The sequence below is a fragment of the Rhinopithecus bieti genome, unplaced genomic scaffold (genome assembly GCF_001698545.2).
Source record: "Rhinopithecus bieti isolate Rb0 unplaced genomic scaffold, ASM169854v2 scaffold_1918, whole genome shotgun sequence".
Classification (NCBI taxonomy): domain Eukaryota; kingdom Metazoa; phylum Chordata; class Mammalia; order Primates; family Cercopithecidae; genus Rhinopithecus; species Rhinopithecus bieti.
Window position 1 is genome coordinate 2,629,195 of NW_016803680.1, and position 24,142 is coordinate 2,653,336.

A 24,142-nucleotide genomic window follows, 5' to 3' on the forward strand; every position below is an offset into this window, starting at 1 on the left:
AAGACCCTAATGGCGTCCAGTAAAAAGCTCTGTTGTGTAGACCCTCTGAAGCTTTGTTAAAATTTTAGGATTATCCTGTCCTACAGGGAGTGAGTACTTAGTATTTGCAATGAGGATTGTCAGTAATTTGTTATTAAATCAAAGCTGAAGCAATTTAATCTGTTTTAATTGATTCCCCTCATGGATATGAGGGTGCCTATCACTCTACACATTGAAATCTCACATAAAGAGGTTATGGGTTGGGTTTATATTGTTTGTGGGAAAATGGTGAATGGTCTGAATGTTTACTCCTGTGCTGTGCTTAAATGCAAGGTGTCTATGGTGAAATGTCTGGACTGAGTTGATTGCATTGTAAAATCTTAGAATGTGAGTTTTGAATCCTTAGCTGTCAAGGTCTGTTGATGGAGTTGGTCTGGCCAACTCAGAAAGATTCTGTGTTCATAGACCCTGAGCAGTGGAGCTTTTCTGATTGTTTTTGGTAGCACTGAATGCCTTGGGTCTTTGATTACCCATTTCTTTTGAGAGTGGCTGGATGCCCAGACCTACAGTGTGGTTTTTAGGCATTCCCTTGAACTGCACTTCTCCTCTGACCAGCCCTTGCCTTGGAGAGAAAGGGGAAGGAAATATGAACAGTTACTGGCCTTCTATTGTGTGCCAGGCACTTCAAATATATTATCCCCAGTGGTCCTCATAGAACTCTCAGAGGTTGGTGGTATCATCCGCACTTTACATATGGGAGAGTGAGGCTGAGAGAGATAAGAGACTTGCTCAATGGCGCAGAGTTAATGGATGATAGAGTTGGGCTTTGCACCTAGCTTTGTCTGGTTTCAAGGCAACACATTTTCTCCTGCTTTATGATGCCCCTTCTAGTAAACCTTGTGTTGTCTGTGGGGTGGTAAAAATAGGCTTGCCTTCATTTTTTTTTTGTTTTGTTTTTGTTTTTTAGAAACAGGTTCTGGCCCTGTCACCCAGGCTGGAATGCAGTGGCCCGATCATAGCTCACTGCAGCCTCAAACTCCTGGCCTCAGTAGATCCTCCTGCCTTGGTCTCCTGAGTAGCTTCTAAATTTTTTGTAGAGACAGGGTCTTGCCATGTTGTTCGGGCTGCTCTCAAACTCCTGGCCTCAAGCAGTCCTCCTGCCTCAGTCTCCCAAAGTGCTGGGATTACAGGTGTGAGCCACTGCTCCAGGCCTAGGCTTACCTTCTGAATAGGAAACTGCCCTCATTCTATTGAGGACTCTGTGGACACTGAAATTAGGTAGCTGTGTGCACAATGCTAGTTGAAGATTTTGCAGTTTGTGAATTAGATGAGAATAGGACAGCTGCTTGAAGTTCTGGCCTTTATCTGGTTTGTGCATGCTTTTTGTAAGGCTTAAAGTTGAAAAAAGATTCTTACATGTGTTGTCTTTTTTTCCTGACATCAGCCATTTTTATTTTTGCATCACCAAGTGGGTGTTTAATTGTTCAATCCTGTTCTGACACTAACTACCTGGAGTTAGGGTCATGCTTTACAGAGTTAAGGGCTCAGTCCCACAAGACTGCCCTCACTTCAGAGGCCAGCTGCAAGTCCTGGGTCCCCAGGCTACCAGTGCTTTTGTCCAACTTGACCACAAATTTGGGAGTTCCCACAACTCTACCTTCACCCTACCCCACCCCACCCCATAATTTCCTATAACAGAATGACTCATAGAACTTGGGAAAATACTTAGGGGCGCAATGGCTCACACCTGTAATCCTAGCACTTCGGGAGGCTGAGGTGGGTGGATCACAAGGTCAGGAGATCAAGACCATCCTGGCTAACATGGTGAAACCTGGTCTCTACTAAAAATACAGAAAATTAGCTGGGTGCGGTGGCTCACGCCTGTAATCCCAGCACTTGGGGAGGCTAAGGTGGGTGGATCATGAGGTCAGAAGATCAAGACCATCCTGGCTAACACAGTGAAACCTGATCTCTACTAAAAATACAAAAAATTAGCTGGGCATAGTGGCAGGCACCTGTAGTCCCAGCTATTGGGGAGGCTGAGGCAGGAGAATCGCTTGAACCCTGGAGGCGGAGGTCGCAGTGAGCCAGGATCGTGCCGCTGCACTCCAGCCTGAGCGACAGAGCGAGACTCCGTCTCAAAATAATAATTAAAAAAACCCACCTAGGTTTACTGGTTTATTACAAAGGATACAATCGGGGAACAGCCAAGTGGAAGAGGTGCATAGGGTGAGGTGTGGGAGGTGGTGTAGAGTTTCTCTTTCCTCCGATGAGCCACCCAACCATCATATCAATGTATTCAGCAACCCAAAAACTCCCAGGACCCCGTAGTTTAGGGGTGTCATTACATAGGCATGATTGGACTCAGTCTTCAACTCCTTTCCCATCCTTAGAGATTGGAAGGTGGGGCTGAAAGTTTGAACCTTGTACCCACAGCCTGGTCCCTATCCTGAAGCTATTTGGGTCTCCCACCCCTATCAGGAGTCATATTGTTAGCATACAAAAGATATCCTTATCATCTGAGATTCTCTAAGGGTTTTAGGAACTCTATCAGGAACCTGGGAGAAAGACCAAATCTGTATTTTTTATTATACCACGTTATCTAAAATCAGTCGGTTTTAAAAATGACTTTCTGACTCTGCTAGTGTGCTTAAATCCTTTGTATTTTGGGAATGTTGTATTTTGGATATGTTATATATCACGTTTGATTAGTTGATAAACTCCAAAATAATTTCAGAAAACTTTTAACCGTATTCTTTGGTCTGATCAGCAAATATAATTTTATAGGAAAATTGCATTCCTGCTTTGAACGAGTGATTCATCAACCATATAAAACTTTTTTAATATATATATAAATATATATATATAATGTTATATAAATATTAGGAGGAGTTCATGGGCTTAATGAAAATTTTTTTTTTCCTTTTTTGAGACAGAGTCTTGCTCTGTCACCCGGAATGGAGTGCAGTGGCACAGTCTGGGCTCACTACCACCTCCATCTCCCGGGTTCAAGTGATTCTTTTGCCTCAACCTCCCTAGTAGCTGGGATTACAGGTGCCTGCCGCCACACCTGGCTAATTTTTGTATTTTTAGTAGAGACAGGGTTTCACCATGTTGGCCAGGCTGGTCTTGAACTCTTGACCTCAAGTGATCTGCCCACCTTGGCCTCCAAAGTGCTGGGATTACAGGTGTGAGCCACCGTAGCCAGCCAGGAAATTTTTAACACAATATGACCTAATATTTAATCACTTTGGCGAAAACTGTCAGACGTATTCAGAATGCCTGGCAGCCACCTGATTTGGCTGTTTACTACCTGGCCAATTATTAGTGTCTTCACAGTTGTGTTGCCAGTAGGGAGAATATTGCTGTTTACTGTAATTTTTAGATGTTATGTTTAGTTACCACATCCTGTTCTGTACTTGGCATCAGCAGATGACTGAATGTAATCATTCTCATTTGATTAGAGTTTGTCATTTAAAAGATTTCCTTGTTTATTTAGATCGAACAACATTTGAGTGAGCTTTAAAGGCAGATGCTAATAAGATGCTTTTTCAGATATGATAGGCTGCAGCCAAGGAGTCCAGCCTCACAGTAGGGCGGGCACGTAGTCCTGTCAGTGTGTGAATTTAACGAGCATAGTACTTTGTTCTTGCCTGTGTACCTTTGTTTCTGTAGTCTTTGAGGGGCACACATTCAAAAGCTCACCTGCAGCTGGGCGCGGCGGCTCACACCTGTAATCCCAGCACTTTGCGAGCCCGAGGCAGGTGGATCACCTGAGGTCAGGCGATTGAGACCAGCCTGACCAACATGATGAAATCCTGTCTCTACTAAAAATACAAAAATTAGCCTGGTGGGGTGGTGGGTGCCTGTAATCCCAGCTGCTTGGGAGGCTGAGGCGAGAGAATCGCTTGAACCCAGGAGGCAGAGGTTGCAGTGAGCCAAGATCGCACCAGCCTGGGCGACAGAGGGAGACTCCATCTCAAAAACAAACAAACAAAACCAAAGAATTCACCTGCTTGAAAGTACACGGGAGCCTACAGACAAGCCACCCAGTGCTGTGAGCTCAGCATGGCTTTCTATCTAAGCTGGGTTGTCTGGAGAGAGGCGAAACCAGGAGGCCTGCCCATTGGGTTACAGGGGTTCCTGCAGATTTTCTCTCTCCTTGGTATTTCACCTTAAGGGCAAGGTGACTGCTCCTTTAAGGCTCTGAAGCTCCTCTTCAAGATCATAGTCACATTACTTGTTTCCCTTGGTTTCTAATTTTATTTTCACTCTGGAATGTAGGTTCCCTGAGGCGAGCGAGTCCATCTTCTAATTCAGTCAGCTGGAGTCCCTAGACCATAGTTAAGCTGGGATAGTGGGAAACATTACTGGAGAGTCAGTACAGTGACATTTTGTGGGTAAATCCATGTATGGGTTCTCAAGCAGTGGCAGTTTTGCCTCCTGGGGACATTTGGCAATGCCTGGGACATTTTGGGCTGTCCCTTGGGGTAGTGCTACTGGAACCTGATGGGTAAGTGCTAGGAATGCTGCTAAACAGCCTACAATGTGCAGGCCAGCCCCTGAAACAGAGGATCATTCAGCTCCAAATGTCAGTAGTGTGAAGGGTGAGAAACCCTGGCTTACAGGACTTCAGTTACTATCTAGACCAGATTATCTTTTCTCTACACACATCTAGTGCTGTTTAATTGGCAGGATAGTCCTGCTTTCTTTTCTTTAGCAGACACACTGGGTAGAGTTAAGCAAAGAGAAGCTTCTTTGAAAGAAACGCTTGTAAAACAACGGGTACCTGGAGCAGGAGCTTGAATCAGCTGGAGCTGCTTAGAGACCCTAGGCTTCCCATTTGTTCAGAAGTTGCAAGGTGGTAGATGAAATGTAAAGCACTTGGCTTGGTGCCTGGTGCATGATAGGTGCTCAGTTGGTGTCTTCCTTCATCGCTTGCTTCCTTGCTTGCGGTAACGTAATTGTGTGGTGAGTGGGTAGCTTTAACCACTGTTTGCAAAATTAGGTTTAAGCAAGGCCTTGCAGAGTTTGAGAAATTGACAGAAACCCCATGGCAGCGGTCTCTGTGGTTATCCTTATGTTTCCTCTAGGATTTTGTTAGAAACTCCAAATTCTATCTATTTAGACTGCCTGTAGATGAACACTTATTGTTTGTCTGTATCTGTGCCAGGTACTGAAGCCATTCATTTTCTCTGCCTTTATGAAGCTCTCAGTCTACCTAGGAAGATAGGCACTGAACATGCAATTGTCTGCAATTATTCAATCCAGAGATTGCAAATATTACCGAAGGGACAAATGGGATGTATGAAAGGGTATGAGAACAGGGGCCTAGCCTAGCCTTTCCTAGGTATGTTTTCTTTTTGAAGGAAAATATACCTAGGAAGTGTTTAGGCTGAAGTTGAACGAACCAGGTGAAGAGAGAGTGGGTTAGGTGGCGGGAAATGTGGGGGGCAGAGCAAATACCATGTGAGACAGCCACGGGAAAGGGGCCTTCCAGAAAAAAGAAGGAAGGGGTGGAGCAGTGTGATGGAGTGAGGGTCCAGGGGTCATGGGTTGGTAGGGAATGTCATGAGGTGAGGCTGGTGACATAGAATGAACAAAAATCGTGTAGGGCCTTGTAAGCCATATTAAGCATTTTGAATGTTATCCTAAGGTTCCTGTTAAGCAGGGTAGTGATGTGATCAGATTTGCATTTAAAATTTGTATTTTAAGAGGTTTGCTAGGTTACTTATGTTTTCAGGTCACTTTTAATTTCTGGAAGATCTAACTGCCACCTACATATTTAGGGAGGGGTGTGTGTGTGTGTGTGTTCAAAAAACAGTTTTATTGGGATATAATTCACATACCATGAAATTTATCCTTTTGAAGAGTTCAATCCATTGATTTTTAGTATAATCACAGCATTCTGCAGCCATCATCAGTATTAATTTTGGAACATTTCATCACCCCAAAAAGAAACCTCATGTCCATTAGCAGCCACTCCACATTGTCCCAGCTCCCCAGCCCCTGGCAGCCACAATCTGCCATCTACTTTTCTATCTCTGAATTTGCATATTCAAGACATTTCACAGAAGTGGAATTATACGGTATGCGGTCTTTTGTGGACTGACTTATTTCACTTAGCATAATGTTGTCAAGGTTCATCCATGTTGGAGCATGAAGTAGTGCTTCATTCCTTTGTATGGCAGAATATGCTATTATTATTTTTGTTTGTTTGTTTGTTTGTTTTTTGAGACGGAGTCTCGCTCTGTCACCCAGGCTGGAGTGCAGTGGCCGGATCTCAGCTCACTGCAAGCTCTGCCTCCCGGGTTTACGCCATTCTCCTGCCTCAGCCTCCCGAGTAGCTGGGATTACAGGCGCCCGCCACCTCGCCCGGCTAGTTTTTTGTATTTTTTAGTAGAGATGGGGTTTCACCGTGTTAGCCAGGATGGTCTCGATCTCCTGACCTCGCGATCCGCCTGTCTCGGCCTCCCAAAGTGCTGGGATTACAGGCTTGAGCCACCGCGCCCGGCCTATGCTATTATTTTATATGAATCTATTATCACATCTTGTTTATCCACTATTTGATGGACATTTGACTTGTTTTCACTTTCTGGCAGTGCTGCTGTGAAATCGACATTTGGTCAGAAAGGACATATGTTTCACCTTTCTTTTTACAGAGAAGAGCTTTGATCTGTTTTTGTTCTGTAGCACATTCTGTTCAGTAGGCAGTTTCTTTCCTGAAAGACCTGTGTGACAGTAAAGGTTCAACCACACGTGTTAATGTTGATGAATTGAGAAAAATGCTATTAAAAACTTGAGTTTTCCTCTTGGTGCTTGAAAGCACTATTTGCAGTTAATGGTGCCAGTTCCTGCTTGGTTCTGGAAGTCAGAATCTATTGTTCTAGTCCATTTACAAGTGGATGCCAAGGAATTCTTAGCTCCTCTGTTTCACTTGAATGACTTCTCATCCACATTAATAGAATGCACCTGATTGCCTATTATCAAGGTGATGGCTTTCATCTTGATTAGCCATTTCAGAGAATAAAAAATAAATAAAAGTCAGAGTGGCCTCCATATTACAGAGTTCAGAATGTGCACCAGGAGGTCATGAGTATAATAAAAAACGGTTTATGACCTGCACTGGAGCATAACTTCAGGCACAATAAGTATTAAGAATTAGAGAATCATTAAGCGAGAACATTTTCAGACCACGGGAAAAAAATGTAGGCAGTGAATGTAAAAAGCTTCATAGCTTGTCATATAGAGTAAGAAAATAAAATAGTTTTATATATGAAGTCCAAGCAGTTTTGATAACTGTGATGAAATGGCAAATTAGCACAAATCAGTCCACAACTGGAAAGGCTTGGTTTACCCAGTTTAGGGAACAGAGTTTGTAAAATGATTAATCTCTGAGATTTAATGTGTCTGTTTGTTTGTGTTGATTTGTAACTAGTTCCTTTTAACATTAGCATCGGAAATGTTACTTAAGATTTCACTGAACATTTAGTAAGCTTAGGATGACTGTAAAGCTGGTCCACCAATTGTGCAGGCGCTTAGGGGACGTCTACCGCTGATAAAAGGTCATATTTGTCGGGGGAAGCAAATTACTCTTGGCCAGTTGACTGACTGGGAAAAATTTGTGTTTCATGGCAGATAATGGGTTAATAGTAACTGATATACTTTGTAGTTTCATCACTGTACCTAAGGGGCTTACTCTTATTTCTCAGGCCATGTTAGAGGAATCTCATTGCTATTATTATTGTAGGATTCTCACTATGTGCTTTGTGTTATGTTGAGGACTTGCCTACATTATCTTATTTAATCCTTGTGGTACCCTACCAGAATAGATAGACACCAGTGATGTCTCTAGTCTACAAATGAATGGAGGCTCAGAGATGAAGTGATATGTCTGAGCTCACATAGGAAGGGCAGAGCTGGGACTTGATTGGGGGCTGACACTAAAGCTGATATACAGTCTGCTTCCCCACCTCTCTGGTATGCTAACTCATTTATTATGAAAGGTTATAAATTTCATCTATAGGTGAAGCTCTTGAATTTTGTTCTAGAATGTGGATTCTGGGTAGAGCCAATTCCTGGAAATCTGGTTCTTAGCATGTTACTACTTGGTTCTCTCATTGATTGCAGTATGACCTTAAGTAACTTCTTAATCTTTCTTGAGCACGTGTTGCCTCTGTAGGAGTGTCATATGACCTATTTGTAAAGCACACCTCAAGATTTCTAAAGATCTCTTTTAAATAGCCCACAAGAAGAAAGGCAACTTAATTTGGTCACTGGAGTGTTAAATTCTGTTGCTTACTTTGCTATTTGGGTTTGTTTGGTGGTTTTGAGTTAAGGCATTGGAATATGTGACTGTTTTCTTATCTAAAAACAAGGATACTGCCAGCTGTTTGCCTTCTGATGTTGAATCTCAGTGAAAGAGAGGCCAGCAGAGCTTTCTAAATCTCAGGGATACAGTGACTGAAGCACTAGGCTGGGAGGCCGAGTGCCTGAGCTATGGTCTTGTTCTGCTGCCTACTAAGCTGAATGACCCAAAGGCCTCTCCACCCTTCCCTTACCCACTCTACTTACCTTGAGGGCTGTAAGAAAATGAAATGAGAAGTCATGTCTGAAGAAGTGCTTTATATTTTATAGGTTATATGAGTATAAGAAATGATTATTCTCAGAGTATCATGAGATGGTAGGTAATATTTGGAAATCTTAGATTTGATTTAGTCTTCTGGTTTTTTGTTTTTGGATTTCTTAGGTGACACTTTGGTTATGTGTTTTAATTTTTGTTCTTCTTTTTTTTTTAGTGGTATGTGTGCAACAGAGAGAAATTATGCGAATCACTCCAGGCTGTCTTTGTTCAGAGTTACCTTGATCAAGGAACACAGATCTTCTTAAACAACAGCATTGAGAAATCGGGCTGGCTATTTATCCAATTATATCATTCTTTTGTGTCATCTGTTTTTAGCCTGTTTATGTCTAGAACATCTATCAATGGGTAAGTGAATCTTGAACATTTATTTTTTTTCTTTATCCTTAGGTTTACAAAAGGAAAAACACAAAAAGAAAAGTTATCTTGTTCAGCATGTTGACTACCTGAGCTACAATACTTCTACTAGTCAGAACCTTGGCAGTTAGTCCAGCGTTTTATCTTTCTGTGATTCTGCCCTTTAAATTCACCATAACATGACAGCCTCATTAGTATGTGTATTCATAGCGGGAGTTACTTAGGGTAGTGCTTCTTGGCTTTGATGTACGTAGGAATCACCAGGGGATCTTGTTAAAATGCAGATTATGAGTTCGTAGGTCAGGGGCTAGGCCTGAGAGTCTGCTTTTTTTTTTTTTTTTTTTTTGACACAGTCCTGCTCTGTTGCCCCGACTGGAGTGCAGTGGTGTGATCTGGGCTCACTGCAGCTTCCGCCTCCTGGGTTTAAGCGATTCTCGTGCCTCAGCCTCCCAAGTAGCTGGGATTACAGGTGTGCACCACCACACCTGGCTAATTTTTGTATTTTTAGTAGAGATGAGGTTTCACCATGTTGGCCAGGCTGGTCTCTAACTGACCTCAAGTGATCTGTCCACCTCTGCCTCCCAAAGTGCTGGGATTATGGGTGGGACCCACTGCGCCTGGAGAGTCTGCATTTTTAACAAGCTCTTAAGACAATGTCAGTGATGCTGAATGCTGCTGGTTCTGGACCACAAAGTAGTAAGACTCCCAGAACCAAGCCCTGAAGCTGAGGGCTTTACACCCTTAGGCTGAAAAGTAAGATCTTTGCCTTAAACATACTTCGAAGTAGCAAATTGTTTTTGGGAGATCTAATTAGTCCAACAATGGATGATGGCTTATTTTGAGTGAAGAGTCCTGCATCTGTTCTTAAATAATGTGTAGGTTCACCAGAATTTTATAAACTTATTGTGGAATTCTCTGTCCCCAGAGTGGTTCCCTCATATACATCCATAGAAAAAGCTTTAGGAGTTTTTTGTTTTGTTTTGATTTTCCATTCCTTTCTTGGCCATATTTTCAGGCATTCCTAAGGACCTAGACTCTAAAATGCCAAAGAGAAAAGCAATAGGCTCAATGCTTAAAAAGCCTCGTTGGACCACTCAAACCACTGGTTGAGCCCACTTTTCTTTTCCCATGAGATTTGGAGCCAGTTTCTACTGACTGTCTGGATCCCCAGTGTATCATCTGGTCCTTAAGTATGTTTTTAGGCACTACAAGCCATTTCTCAAGATTTCTCAGTTGATTTTCTTCATTGTTTATGTGAAATTGCCATACGTTTGCTTTGGCAAGCAGTTGTTATTTTTATATGGGTAGTTGAGTTGATACAACTTGGTCTGACATTTTGTTCCTTAAACTGGTTATATTGAATTTCTGTTCTATACCATTTATTCTTCCTTTGGAATTCTGATGAGTCACTGTAGCAGAGATTCTTATCCTTTCTGGAGTCCTGTAGCTCTTTGAAAGTGGTAAAAGGTAGGAATCCTCTCTTCAGAAAGTGCTTACATTCAACATTTTATGTATGATTTTGGGGGTTTCAAACTTTTATTTCCCCTTTCCTATACCCACAAGACCCTGGTTAAAATTCCCTGCTCTAGAATTTCACAGTTTGATCAAAGAGGCAATACAGTTAGTAAACCCCTTTGGCTTCCCTTACTTAAAACTCTTCTGCTTTTTTCTTCTGAAACCTACGACTGCTTTCAATCAATCCCTCTTGCCTTGTGTCCTATTCTCAACTAAAAATTAAATTTAGGGCCCATCAATACTTTCCAGCCATGGCAGTGGGAGATTATTACTACAGGTGGCCATCTCTCACAGAAATCATTACTGTGGTATTGTCTTCAATTACTTTAAGATACTTATCAAACTTCCTTTATGCTGGAAAGGAGAAGGCTAAGTAAGGAAAGACTTAATAGATGTTCCAGAGTTTATTTTATAAGAAAGAGGCACACCTCTTCATAGACTCTTAAGTCTAGAGAGAACTTAGATTGTGACCAGAGAACCCAGGATGGTTATTAAACACTAAAGTTAAACCCAAATTAGAGGGTCATATCTCTTCACGGTTTGTGTTTATGGGAAACTTTGTACTGGGCTCGGTATTTTGGGTGAGACTGTTCTTCATTGTGCGAGACTGCCCCCCACACTACGGGAAGTCTAACTTTTCTGGCCTTGCCCACTGAATGGCAGTAGTACCCCCAGGTCCTTGTGATTACTGGAAACTCTTCTGTCTACTCACATTGCCCCCTAGAGGGCAAAATCCATCCTGGTTGATAAACACTGGGCTTGATGGATTTTTATTTATTTTTTGACAGTGTTAATCTTTTTGTAGAGCCCCTGTTGTTCATGTTCTTTGGAAATAGGACAGTCCTTCCCCTGTCTCTCTAGTGCCTTCTTTCTTTCTTTTTTGGAGATAGGGTCTCACTCTGTTGCCTAGGCTGGAGTGCAGTGGCACAGTCATGGCTCACTGCAGTCTTGACCTCCTCAGGCTCAAGCAATTCTCCTGCCTCAGTCTTCCAGGTAGCTGGGACTAGAGGCTCATGCCACTGTGCCTGGCTAATTTTTGTATTTCTCGTAGAGGCAGGGTTTCACCATGTTGCCCAGGCTGGTCTCAAACTCCTGGGTTCAAGAGATCCTCCCACGTCGGCCTCCCAAAATGCTGGGATTACAGATGTGAGCCACCATGCCCAGCCTCTGGTGCCTTTAAATGTAGACCAGTCAGATGAGCTTGTGAGATCTGAACTCAGGTGACCTCTAGTTCTAGAATTTTATAATTATCATGTCAAGATTCCTCACATCCCAAGGAGATGGCTTGGGAAGCATGCTCTGGGAAAATTTAAGCAAAATGACTATTTTGTGACCTACTTTTGGTCCTGTGGCAAGTCAGCATCAGTATTTGAGTGAAACTCGCCTCCCCTCAGCCATGCTACCAGTAGCCTCTTTCTGCTGTGACTCTGGTTTCTGTGTTAAATTTTGTACCACTCCTTCAGCAAGTTCAGATTTGCTTATTTTCTTACTGTAATATATGAACAATTGTGGATTAAAACAACTTGTCTTTTATGAGACGTGATTTTCTTTGGTAAGCAGTTGTAGTCGGTAGCATCATGTTTAGTGGTCTCTGAGGTCTTTCTCTCTCCAATTTTTTAGCATTTCTGTGGGGCAGAAGATTTACTGTAAACTTGGTTAAACTTTCCTATGGCCATAATGGGAAAAGGAAGGCGGACTTTGTTACAAGAACTCCATTATTCGTATTTCTTCCTAAAACTGGTCTTACATTGGGCACCATGTTGCATGCATCTTTCCAGTCACTGTATAGCAGCAAACATTATGTAACTTATGATTGTTTCCAGAGAGCAGCAGTACAGAACAGGTTTGCCTGCCACTTCCTAGACCAGTGGTCTCCAGACTGTTTTCCAGAGTCTGAGGAGGAAGTGCCTCAGGAACTGCTTCAGGCTGCAGAGAAAGGCCTAGAAGTGGGCTGGCCACAGCTCCTGGGCTCCCAACCTCATTCGAACAGCAGCAGCTCTCCTAGGATCTTATATTGTCTGTGAGTTCCACTTCATTTAAAGAAAGGGTTCTGCTGCTTAATGGAGGGTTGAGAATCCCTTCCCTAGATAAACTAGAATTTCAGAGCTAGAAAACAAGTCCGAAATAGGGAGTGCATTTTATTTCCCAGGGTGATGCATCCGTGAAACTTGGCTGGACCTATAGTTGCTTTTCTGAGGGTTCTCTTTGATCTCCATTTAAACTCCCTCAGTCTCTTTTTTCAATGGCATTACTAGGGTTTTGAGTGTTTTCTAGGACCTTTAGAAATAATAGGACCCAGACAGTTGTAACCATATAAACTGACATAAGTATGAATCTACTTTAATGCATATTAACCGACATCACAAGGACCACTCTTTTCCCTCTTTTCTCTAGTGTCTCTTAAAAATCTATCATACTAAAGCTCTTTTTTTCCTGATCCATGGTTTAATTCCATATTTGAAATCACTTTTTTTTCCTATTTGGTTTCTCTGCTACTGTGGTCTAGCTGTGTTAGCTTGTCATCTTTTTCAACTGATAAACATGTTTTCTGTTACTCCTTCCACTTTTCCATCCTATTTTGACTTAAGTTCTTCACATTCGTCTCTTACTTATTTCTTCTTCCTTCCCCTGTCATCTGTTCCCCTTTCCACCTCTTATTTCCCTTCTCCCATGCTTTTTTGGGACATTATTTGCAACTCCAAAGACAAATGGTATCTGGAGGCATTTTCTTTTCTTTTTTTTTTTTTTTTTGAGACGGAGTCTCACTCTGTCACCCAGGCTGGAGTGCAGTGGCCAGATCTCAGCTCACTGCAAGCTCCGCCTTCTGGAGGCATTTTCTTAACTTTGTCTTCTAATCGTAGAAATGATATAAAAGATAATATCTTGGCTGGGCACGGTGGTTCATGTCTATAATCCCAGCACTTTAGGAGGCTGAGGCGGGTGGATCACGAGGTCAGGAGATCAAGACCATCCTGGCTAACATGGTGAAACCTGGTCTCTACTAAAAATACCAAAAATTAGCTGGGCGTGGTGGCGGTCGCCTGTAGTCCCAGCTACTCGGGAGGCTGAGGCAGGAGAATGGCATGAACCCAGGAGGCAGAGCTTGCAGTGAGCGGAGATCGTGCCACTGCACTCCAGTCTAGGCGACACAGTGAGACTCTGTTTCAGAAAAAAAAAAGAAAAAAAAGCCTAGGTGCAGTGGCCTATGCCTGTAATCCCAGCACTTTGGGAGGCTGAGGTGGGTGGATCACCTGAGGTCAGGAGTTTGAGACCAGCCTGGCCGACATGGTGAAACCCCGTCTCCACTAAAAATACAAAAAATAAGCCAGGTGTGGTGGTGCACGCTTGTAATCCCAGCTACTTGAGAGGCTGGGACAGGAGAATTGCTTGAACCCAGGAGGCGAAGGTTGCAGTGAGCCAAGATCGTGCCACTGCACTCTAGCCTGAGCGACAGAGTGAGACACTGTCTAAAAAAAAAAAAACACTTAACCATGTAATAAGTGATTATGGTTGTTGGTGCTGAGTCACTATATTCACTTTGTGTGTGTATGGTGAGGGGTGATTAATTTGCATAGACACTTCGATTTTTGTCCTTTTTTTTTTTCAGGTTGCTAGGAAGAGGCTCAATGTTTGTGTTTTCACCAGATCAATTTCAGAGACTGCTTAAAATTAATCCAGACTGGAAAACCCACAGACTTCTTGATTTAGGTGCTGGAGACGGAGAAGTCACAAAAATCATGAGCCCTCATTTTGAAGAAATCTATGCCACCGAGCTTTCTGAAACTATGATATGGCAGCTTCAGAAAAGAAATACAGGTATAATTTTAGACATAGGATATATTTTTTGGTTTTAGATGCATTTCTTCTTGAAAGTATATTATTTAAAGGATACGAATCAAAAACGATCTTCCATGATTAGGAATTAAAAAAAATCATTTAATACATAAGTAGCTGGAAATACAGAGAAATAATCTTCTGGTGGCAGTATTTTCCTGGAGCAGAGGGGTTGGCACTATAGGGAAGAAAAGGACCAGCGAGAGATAGCTTGGAAAAGGCAGATCAGAAGAAGGGACTTCTTCCCTAATAAGAATCTGGCATTCTCAAAAAAAAATTTTTTTAAGTAGTTTTAAAATATACATAGCATAGAATTTACTATTTTAACTATTTTTAAGTGTACAGTTCAGTGGTATTAGGTACATTTACATCGTTGTACAATCATCACCACTATTCATCTCCAGAATTTTTTGTCTTCCGAAATGGAAACTCTGTACCCAATAAACAGTAACTCCCCATTTTACCCTCCTCCTAACCCCTGACAACCACCATTCTACTTTGTCTATGAATTTGACTATTCTGGGTACCTCGTATGAGAGGAATTATATACATTAGCTCCTTGCAACTGGCTTATTTCATGTAGCATAATGTCTTCAACTTGGTTTACTCAAGGTTGATTTACTCATGTTGTACCATGGGCCAAAATTTTCTTTCTTTCTTTTTTTTTTTTTGAGACGGAGTTTCGTTCTTGTTGCCCAGGCTGGAGTACAATGGCGTGATCTCAGCTCACTGGAACCTCTACCTCCCAGGTTCAAGCAATTCTCCTGTTTCAGCCTCCCAGGTAGCTGGGAGTAAAGGCGTATGCCACCATGCCCGGCTAATTTTTTTTGTATTTTTAGTAGGGATAGCGTTTCACTACTTGGCCAGACTGGTCTCGAACTCAGGTAATCCAGAGTGCAGGTGTGAGCCACGGCGTCTGGCCCAAAATTTTCTTTAAGGATGAGTAATAGTTCGTTGTATGCGTGTACCGCGTTTTGTTTACCCGTTTATCTGTCAGTGGATACTTCGGTTCTTTCTGCCATTTGGCTGTTGTGAATAATGCTGCTATGAACATGGGTGTACAAATACCTACTTGAGCCCCTACTTTTTCTTCTTTTGGGTATAGACCCAGAAGTGGACTTGCTGGATCACATGGCTGAGTCTGTGTTTAATTTTTTGAGGAATTGCAATACTTTTCCATTGCTGCCGCACCATTTTACATTCCTACCAGCAATGCAGTACAAGGGTTCCAGTTTCTCCACTCTTTAACAATACTTGCTATTTTCTGTTTTGTTTTGCTTTTAATATATAGTCGTCAATGTTAATTTTGGTTTTAAGGTCATCTGGAGCTTGAAAGACTAGGAAGAAGGGTATTTTTTTTCTTTCTTTTTTTTTTTTTTGAGATGAAGTCTCACTCTGTTACCCAAGCTGGAGTGCAATGGCGTGATCTCGGCTCACTGAAACCTCCACCTCCTGGATTCAAGTGATTCTCCTGCCTCATCCTGCTAAGTAGCTGGGACTACAGGCACATGTCACCATGCTCAGCTAATTTTTTTTTGTATTTTTAGTAGAGACTGGGTTTCACTATGTTGGCCAGGCTGGTCTCAAACTGCTGACCTCGTGATCCACCTGCCTTGGCCTCCCAAAATTTGTTGGGATTACAGGCATGAGCCACTGCACCCGGCCAGAAGAAGGGTATTCTTATTTCAGTATGATTTATTGATTGGGAGATTTCTGTCTCTTGGCTCAGTGCAGAATGGGGGAGGTAGAGCTGGAGTCGGCCTCCTTCTCTGTGATATTTTTGGAAGTCTGGTTAGCCTTAGAGAGAAAGGAGAAAGAATTATGTAATCACTTGACTTTCCTATCCACATGTTTCTACTTTTGCAGATTAACCCTAGAGACACCATCAGTGTAGCTTTTGGAGCAGCACTGGTTTGAGCTTTTGCAAAACATGGAAATTTTTAGCCTGGAGAAGGGAAGATTACTGTGAACAGATACTCTGTGGGATTTTTATATGGAAGGAAAGGGGTAGGTGTAGTCTTTGGTATAATCAGACACAGCTATGCCTTAGAAGTTGAGTTACAGCTTAGGGAAATCGACCTTCCTAGCTTGAACTGTCTTAAGTCCTTATCACTGTCAGTGTTTGAATTGCTGTTAGAGATGTTACAGGAAGAGGCATTAAGAAGTTGAGCCGAGTGATTGGAAAGCCCCTTAGCTTTAGCGGTCTGTCTCAGATAAGGTTCTGGTGGGTCTGCATAGTAGTAATTGACATGTTTTCCTTCAGTTAGAAATTAATTTGGTATTTCAAAACTTGGAATGCTTTGACCTTTGTTATAACAGTGGCTTAAGTCAGGCTGAATTCCTAATCTGATTCCACCTCCCCTCACTTTAAAAAATCCATGCTTTGAAGTGGGTCGAAGAGGAAGGTGTTAAACCCATCTTCAGATGATTGACCACCCCAGCCTTCTTTTTCTTTTATTCTAAGTGTCTAAATGGAATTTTCAATGAAACTTCAGATGTTTGAATTAGTAATATATCTAAAGTGTACATGGTATGTAAAGGTATCTACCACATAAAAAATACTTGTTTAATTTTTTCCCTCGTATACAGCACATAAGCCAAAAACCTCTAGTTTGACCTGCATGGGAAATTCATACTGATTGGCATTCCTTTCATAATAGTATGAAGTGAAAATATTTTCACAAAAGTGGTAAATTTTGTAACCATTGGTGCAGTTTGAGGTTTTAACGAGGAAGTGGTATCTTTATTTCCTAAGTTTAGAGGTCTCCCAATCCAAGATGGCAAGGTAGACTTTCAGCTTAATTTTACATTTTTTTCTTCCTTTTGAGATTAGAACTATTTTCTGTTTCTCTTCAATATCTGGGCCATGAAAACAGGCTTTTATTATTAATTAATATATGCATTTTTAGAGACAGGGTCTCTGTCACCTGGGCTACAGCACGGTGGCGTGATTATAGCTCACTGCAGCCTTGAACTCCTGAGCTCAAGTGATCCTCTCACCTCAGCCTCCTCAGAAGCTGGGACTACAGGTGCCTGCTTCCATATCTGGCTAATTTGAGAGTGTGTGTGTGCGCGCGCGCGCGCGCGCGCGTGTGTGTTTTGTTTGTGTGTCATATGTTTGGAGACACGAGTTTCAGTATGTTGACCAGGCCAGTTTTGAACTCCTGGCCTCAAACAGTCCTCCTCCCTTGGCCTCCCAGAGTGCTGAGATTATAAGCGTGAGCAAAACATGCCTTTTAAAATAAAGGTTCTGTAATTTTTCTTTTTTTTGAGACAAAGTCTCGCTCTGTCATCCAGGCTGGAGTGCAGTGGCACGATCTCAGCTCACTGCAACCTCTGCCTCCCGGGTTCAAGTGATTCTCCTGCCTCAGCCTCCCCAAGTAGCTGTGATTACAGGTGCACGCTGCCACACCCAGCTAAATTTTTTCTATTTTAGCGGAGATGAGGTTTCACTGTGTTGCCCAGGCTGGTCTCGAATTCCTGAGCTCAGGTAATCCGCCTGCCTTGGCCTCCCAAAGTGCTGGGATTACAGGCGTGAGCCACTGTGCCCAGCTAAAGTTTCTGTGTTTTAAAAATAGGTCAATAAACGGAAAATGGCCCAGTTTTTCCTTTATCTTCCCAAGTTGTCATTGTTTATGTCAGAAAACCCAATTGTAAAACTAAAGGATATGGTTTTGATTTTTACAGCAAGACAATACGTTTTCTTTATATTGTTGGTGTTTCATTTTTTATTTAGGATTTATCAAAATACCGATTGCTTATTTCCTAAGTTTAGAGCTCTCCCAACCTCAGATGGCAAAGCATCTTTTCCTTTTTTTTTTTTTTTTTTTTTTTTTTTGGGAGATGGAATCTCACCCTGTTGCCCAGGCTGGAGTGCAGTGGCACCATCTCGGCTCACTGTACAACCTCTGCCTCCCGGGTTCAAGCAATTCTCCTGCTTCAACCTCCCGAGTAGCTGGGACTACAGGCGCATGCTGCCGTGCCTGGCTAAGTTTTTGTCTTTTAGTAGAGATGGGGTTTCACTGTGTTGCCCAGCTGGTCTTGAAATCTTGAGCTCAGGTAATCCGTCCGCTTTGGCCTCCCAAAGTGCTAGGATTACAGGTGTGAGCCACTGTGCCTGGCCCTTTTTTTTGAGACAGGATCTTGCTTTGCCGTCCAGGCAGGAGTGCAGTGACGCAATCATAGCTCACTGTAACCTCAAACTCTTGGTTCGAGCCATCCTTCTGCCTCAGCTACCCAAGTAGCTTAGTTAGGACTACAGGCATGTGCCACCATCCTTGGCTATTTTTAATTTTTTATAGAGATGGGGTCTCGTTGTGTTGCCCAGGCTAGTCTCAAACTCCTGGGCTCAAGCAACCCTCCCAAAGTGCTATAATTACAGATGTTAGCTACCACGCCTGACTGCTTTATCATTCTCTAATTTACGTCGTTCTGGAGGTATTAACTCATTTTCTTGAAAATAATAATCCGCTGAATGCCCTCATTCTAGGTTTAGAAATATGTTTTAGAAAGAGGAAAATTCTGACAACTTGTTATGATTCCTGGGCTAATAGGCAGTTTTAGTGGGACTAAGCAATTTGTCTTCATCAGTGGAACTGAGTGAGTTTTCAAATAAAAATCACAAAACAGAAGTAAGGATGCACTTGAGCTTCTATAGGTATAGATTTAACTGTCTTGGTATTAGTCATCGTTTTCTGTTATGAGCATATATTTCTCTTCCAAAATTACCAACACAGAGGCTGCCTATCTGAAACTAATTCTGAGGTAGATTTAGTGAGATTATTTAAATTGGAACATGCTGATGATGTTTGGCTTCTGCTTCATTGCAGATAGACATAAGATTTTTTTGTTGTTTTGTTTTTTAAAATCAAATATATAATTTGTGTTTTACAATTTATGACTTTAAATTGGCTGCTTAGCTAAGGCATTAATATATACAAATAGTCCTTTATTCATTTCCATTTTTTAGAATGGGAATTGATGACATTTTTGTTCTGAAAGTAGTCTTCTGAGTAGTGTTTGGAAACTCTTTGAATGAGCTAAATTGAGTTTCCAAAATTACTGTTAGAGTTGACTTAGTACAACAAAGTGATTTTGAAGCCAGAATGCCCTACTTACTTTAAACAGTATTTAGTGCATTAAAACACCTGCTCCAGTAAGGCATCTGACTAGTCCCTGGAAGTTTGTTAGGCTGCTATTTGGAAGAGGCTTTAGTTTGACAAAAATATAGATTGAAAAGAAAATGAAACTAAGTGCTTTGTGTTTTTAAAATTCTGCTATTCAGAAATGCTATAAAAAATCATTATGCTAATGAGGGTTTCAAAACAGCCCTCATTATACTTTTAGAATTTTCTGAGCCATCTTACAGTATCTGCTCAACATTACTAAAGACTTGTTTACCAAAGATCCTTTTTTTATGTTTCCTTTTTTACCTGTTTCTATCGTAACATGTCTCACCTACCACATTCTGATTGGTATAACCAAGCAGGAGTAAGTAATTTGTAAAATTGCCTAATTGTGTGGCTAACAAAGACTCTTGATATAAAAACTCCCCCTTTCTAGAGATAACATTATAGAGGACTGAAAATGTTCTCTGTGTTCTCTGTGTGTATGTGAAAGTGAGAGATTGAGGGTCGAGGGTGGTTTTTTTTTAAACCATGCTCTTAGTGTTAATAGGATGTCCTGGGCTTTATCTTTTCTGGATAGTTTTTGCTTTGTTTTGTTTTGAGATAGAGTCTCGCTCTGTCCCCATGCTGGAGTACAGTGACGTGATCTCGGCTCACTGCAACCTCCGCCTCCCTGATTCAAGCGATTCTCCTGCCTCAGCCTCCCAAGTAGCTGGGATTACAGGCACACACCACCACCACACTCAGCTCATTTTTGTATTTTTAGTAGAGACGGTGTTTCACCATGTTGGCCTGGATGGTCTCAATCTCCTGACCTCGTGATCCGCCCACCTTGGCCTCCCAAAGTGCTGGGATTACAGGTGTGAGCCACTGTGCCTGGCCCTTTTTTGTGTAGTTATTTAGATATGAAGATTCTCAAGTATGAAATATGTCTTTCCTGGGAACAGAAATGTTCTCAAAGGTCATAAGTTATCAATGGAAATTATTTTATACCACTCCCAGCCATTTTTAAGAATAGAAGGGATCCTAGGAATAGAAAACATTAATTATATGATGTATTTTTTGATTAAGTTCCAATGAGTGGTAGAAAGCAGGACTCTTGTTCATTAACTGATATTCAAGAATTTGATGCTTTAGTTTCATAACTTTATCAGGTTACATCTTCATACTTACTAAACATGATTAGTTCTTGTAAACGAAACTTCGTATGTGTTGAGATTTGGAAATAGGTGAAATGCTAAATTTAAAGAAATATGGACCAGGCATGGTGGCTTACGCCTGTAATCCCAGCACTTTGGGAGGCTGAGGCAGTCGGATCGCTTGAGGTTAGGAGTTCAAGATCAGCCTAGCCAACATGGTGAAACCCCGTCTCTACTAAACACACAAAAATTATCTGGGCATGGTGGCGCCTGCCCGTCATCTCAGCTACTCAGGAGGTGGAGGCAGGAGAATCGCTTGAACCCGGGAGGCGGAGGTTACCATGAGCCAAGATTGCTCCAGTGTACTCTAGCCTGGGCAATAGAGTGAGACTCCATCTCAAGAAAAAAAAAAAAAAAAGAAATATGATTGCTATTTTTCTCTTCCCTGGCCGTGTCATTATTGCAAACATAAATTATAACAGAAGATTTTGAACTTAATTTAGAAGACAAAGTTAAAGCCTTTACTGTCATCTCAGTTATTTTTAAAAATGTCTTTAGAGAGATGTTATGTTAATACAGTTATTTCTGATTTTTCTAGAGTGCTTGGTATAAATGAATGGCAGAATACAGGGTTCCAGTATGATGTCATCAGCTGCCTGAACTTGCTGGACCGCTGTGATCAGCCCCTGACTTTGTTAAAAGATATCAGAAGTGTCTTGGAGCCAACTAGAGGCAGGGTCATCCTTGCCCTGGTCCTCCCTTTTCATCCCTATGTGGAAAACGGTAAGTGTGGTCAGTCAGGCTGGCTGTTACCGAGGATAGCTGTTTATTGGTATTTGTGATTTTGTGCTGTGTACAATTAAACATTGTCTAGTATTTCTCATAATAGCCTGCAGTTTAAAGTAATCCAGTTAATCCATGTAAAACACCACCTTGGTTAATGTTCACCTTAAGGTGGACTTTATAGAGATCTAGCATTCCCCTTGCAGTAGTAATAATTAATATTTAGCTGGGTCTGACTGTTTGAGATTGAAAGCCAAAAGTGCATCTGTATCTCTGGTTTTAAATGGAACTTGAACCATTTATTTATTAGTTTTACAACTGAATCGAGCAATAAACAGTTCCTTTAAATCTGGTCATATATACTTGCTGAATGTCATGGCTGTTTTGTTTTGTGTTTTGCATCTCTTGTGCCAGACTCTAAAAATGATAAATGCTCTTATTTGTTTTTTTCTCTTTTGAAGACCATATGTGTTGCAGCATGTATCATTTCTTTCTGTAACATTTGATTTTTTGATTGCATGGTCTTGCTCTTCAGCAATACTGAATGAAGAATATGTTAGAAGAAATGGGTTGATTTCATATCACTTCATAGTTACTGTGACCTCTGGCCATTCTGACTTAATGCCACATTAATTTATAGTTTTAGTTTATGTGGTTTGCATTTTAGGTCATCTTGAAAGTTATGACTTGAAGTCTCCTGCATTTTCATAAGTTAATGTACATTAATATACAATTATTTATTTTGTGAATAATACAAGTTACTATTTAAAATCTTTAGTGTTTCTTTTCTTCTTTCTTTCTTTTTTTTTTTTTTTCGAGACAGAACCTTGCTCTGTTGCCCTGGCTAGAGTGCAGTGGCACGATCTCGGCTCACTGCAACCTCCACCTCATGGGTTCAAGCAATTCTCCTGCCTCAGCCTCCTGAGTCCCAAGTAACTGGGACTAGCACATGCCACTATGCCTGGCTAACTTTTGTATTTTCAGTAGAGATGGGGTTTTGCCATGTTGACCAGGCTGGTCTCTAACTCCTGATCTCAGGTGATCCTCCTGCCTCTGCCTCCCAAAATGCTGAGATTACAGGTGCGAGCCACCATGCCCGGCTGAAAAATCTTTAGATTTTCTATTTTACTGCCTCAATTGACCTTGACTTCAGAAACTCTTAAGAGCTCACAGACATTTTGAAGAAATCTATTACTATTTTGCAAATGTCATCATGATCAAATATGAAAATCTATGTCTTAAGGAATAATGCCCTTGTTTCTTATAAACATTGGATTCTGTGTGGATTTGTGGTGTCACAAATTAATTTAATTTCTTGTTTGTTATTTTTTCTCCCCAGATCTTAACTGCCTTCAGATTTAATTCGTGTCTTAATATTTACCAAATGGTTTCAGATTTGTGTTGATAATGGGGAAAATGGGGAATTCTTTCGATATAGAAGGGTGTGGAAAAGAACAGAGAGAACAAATCTCCCCTTTCCCATCTTAGATCTCCATTTTTATGTTCCTGTTGTTGAGTGGCTTGTCATGGTAAACAAAAAACGCTTTTAAATGTGAGTGTACATATATCATCTATATGTTGCAAAATGTCCTCCTTTGTGATTCAGCAACCTGATCTTACTTCAGTGCTACTACTCCCTGTGTAATTAAGCCTCAGCTCCAGCTCTCTACACTGCACTCACTGGTCATCAGGTTGGAAGGTCCTGCGTTCCTGTGTCCTGTTGGACAACCACATGATAGAACTTTAATGCTACTTCCTGGCATAGCAGGAGGTGAAAGAGCAGGGGGAAGAAACATCAATCTAACCACGAATTTTATTTCCTTGTGCTTCTGATGCTAAAAATGGAGAGGAAGTCAAGCTAGACAAGAGGGCAGTCTCCACGAAGGGTGGAAAACAAGCTCCTTGATTGTAGATGTGCAGAGCTGCCTGTTGAGTCTGAGGAGTCTGGCATGTGACACACTGCAGACCTGAGACAAGAAGCCTTGTTGCTATGGGTGACTTTTAGTGACCTGTAAATTTTGCAGACGCGCCACGGCACTCTATTATTGCTTTTTTTCTCTGAGTCACTAATTAGATCCTGATGATTTCCATGTGAAACCGTGAGGACTGGGAGATGCAAAATGGTCTTGCTGTGTAGATTCATGAATGCTGGACTGTTGGAGGATATCTGAGTGTGCTTTGTATACTTGCCTTAATTTATTTTTTTTAACTAAAAGTAGTTGTAGGTGAAATGATTACTTATATAATTGTTTTGGTAAATGACTTGAAGTTGAACCACAGCAGTTTTGCTTTTGGAAGAAAGCAAAATGAAAAAAATATTCTAATTTCAGTTTATTTGGCTTACTGACTCAGTTTTGGCTAGGGATTATTGAATATAGTGAGAATTATTTTAAGTACCCCCCCAAAGAAGGAAAGATATGTAGTCAAGAAAAGGATAATTATATTGTAAAATAAAATTTAATGGTGTTTACTTTTCAAAATGTAATTTTATTAAAAGTAATTCAGTAATTTAAAAAAATAGCTCAAACAACTTACTAGAGGGTTTACAATAAAAGTTTCTCGGCTGTGTGCGGTGGCTCACGCCTGTAATCCCAGCACTTTGGGAGGCCAAGGCGGGCGGATCACGAGGTCAGGAGATCAAGACCATCGTGGCTAACACGGTGAAATCCCGTCTCTACTAAAATACAAAACAAAATTAGCCGGGCGTGGTGTTGGGCACCTGTAGTCCCAGCTACTCAGGAGGCTGAGGTGGGAGAATGGTGTGAACT

The 24,142-nt window shown here is 41.4% G+C and overlaps 1 protein-coding gene across 5 annotated transcripts in view; it reads left to right on the forward strand.

Annotated features, from left to right (window-relative positions):
• Positions 1–24,142, forward strand: part of METTL9 (methyltransferase 9, His-X-His N1(pi)-histidine) — a 53,664-nt gene that overhangs the window by 5,150 nt on the left and 24,372 nt on the right. For 3 of the 5 annotated variants that reach the window (XM_017850481.1, XM_017850474.1, XM_017850464.1), the window contains 2 exons: positions 8,778–8,968; positions 21,190–21,374. In XM_017850481.1, the coding sequence (XP_017705970.1) occupies positions 8,778–8,968; positions 21,190–21,374 (376 nt within the window). Of the gene's footprint in view, positions 1–8,777; positions 8,969–14,099; positions 14,309–21,189; positions 21,375–24,142 lie in introns of all 5 variants that reach the window. The other 2 variants (XM_017850489.1, XM_017850499.1) reach the window with 1 other exon arrangement.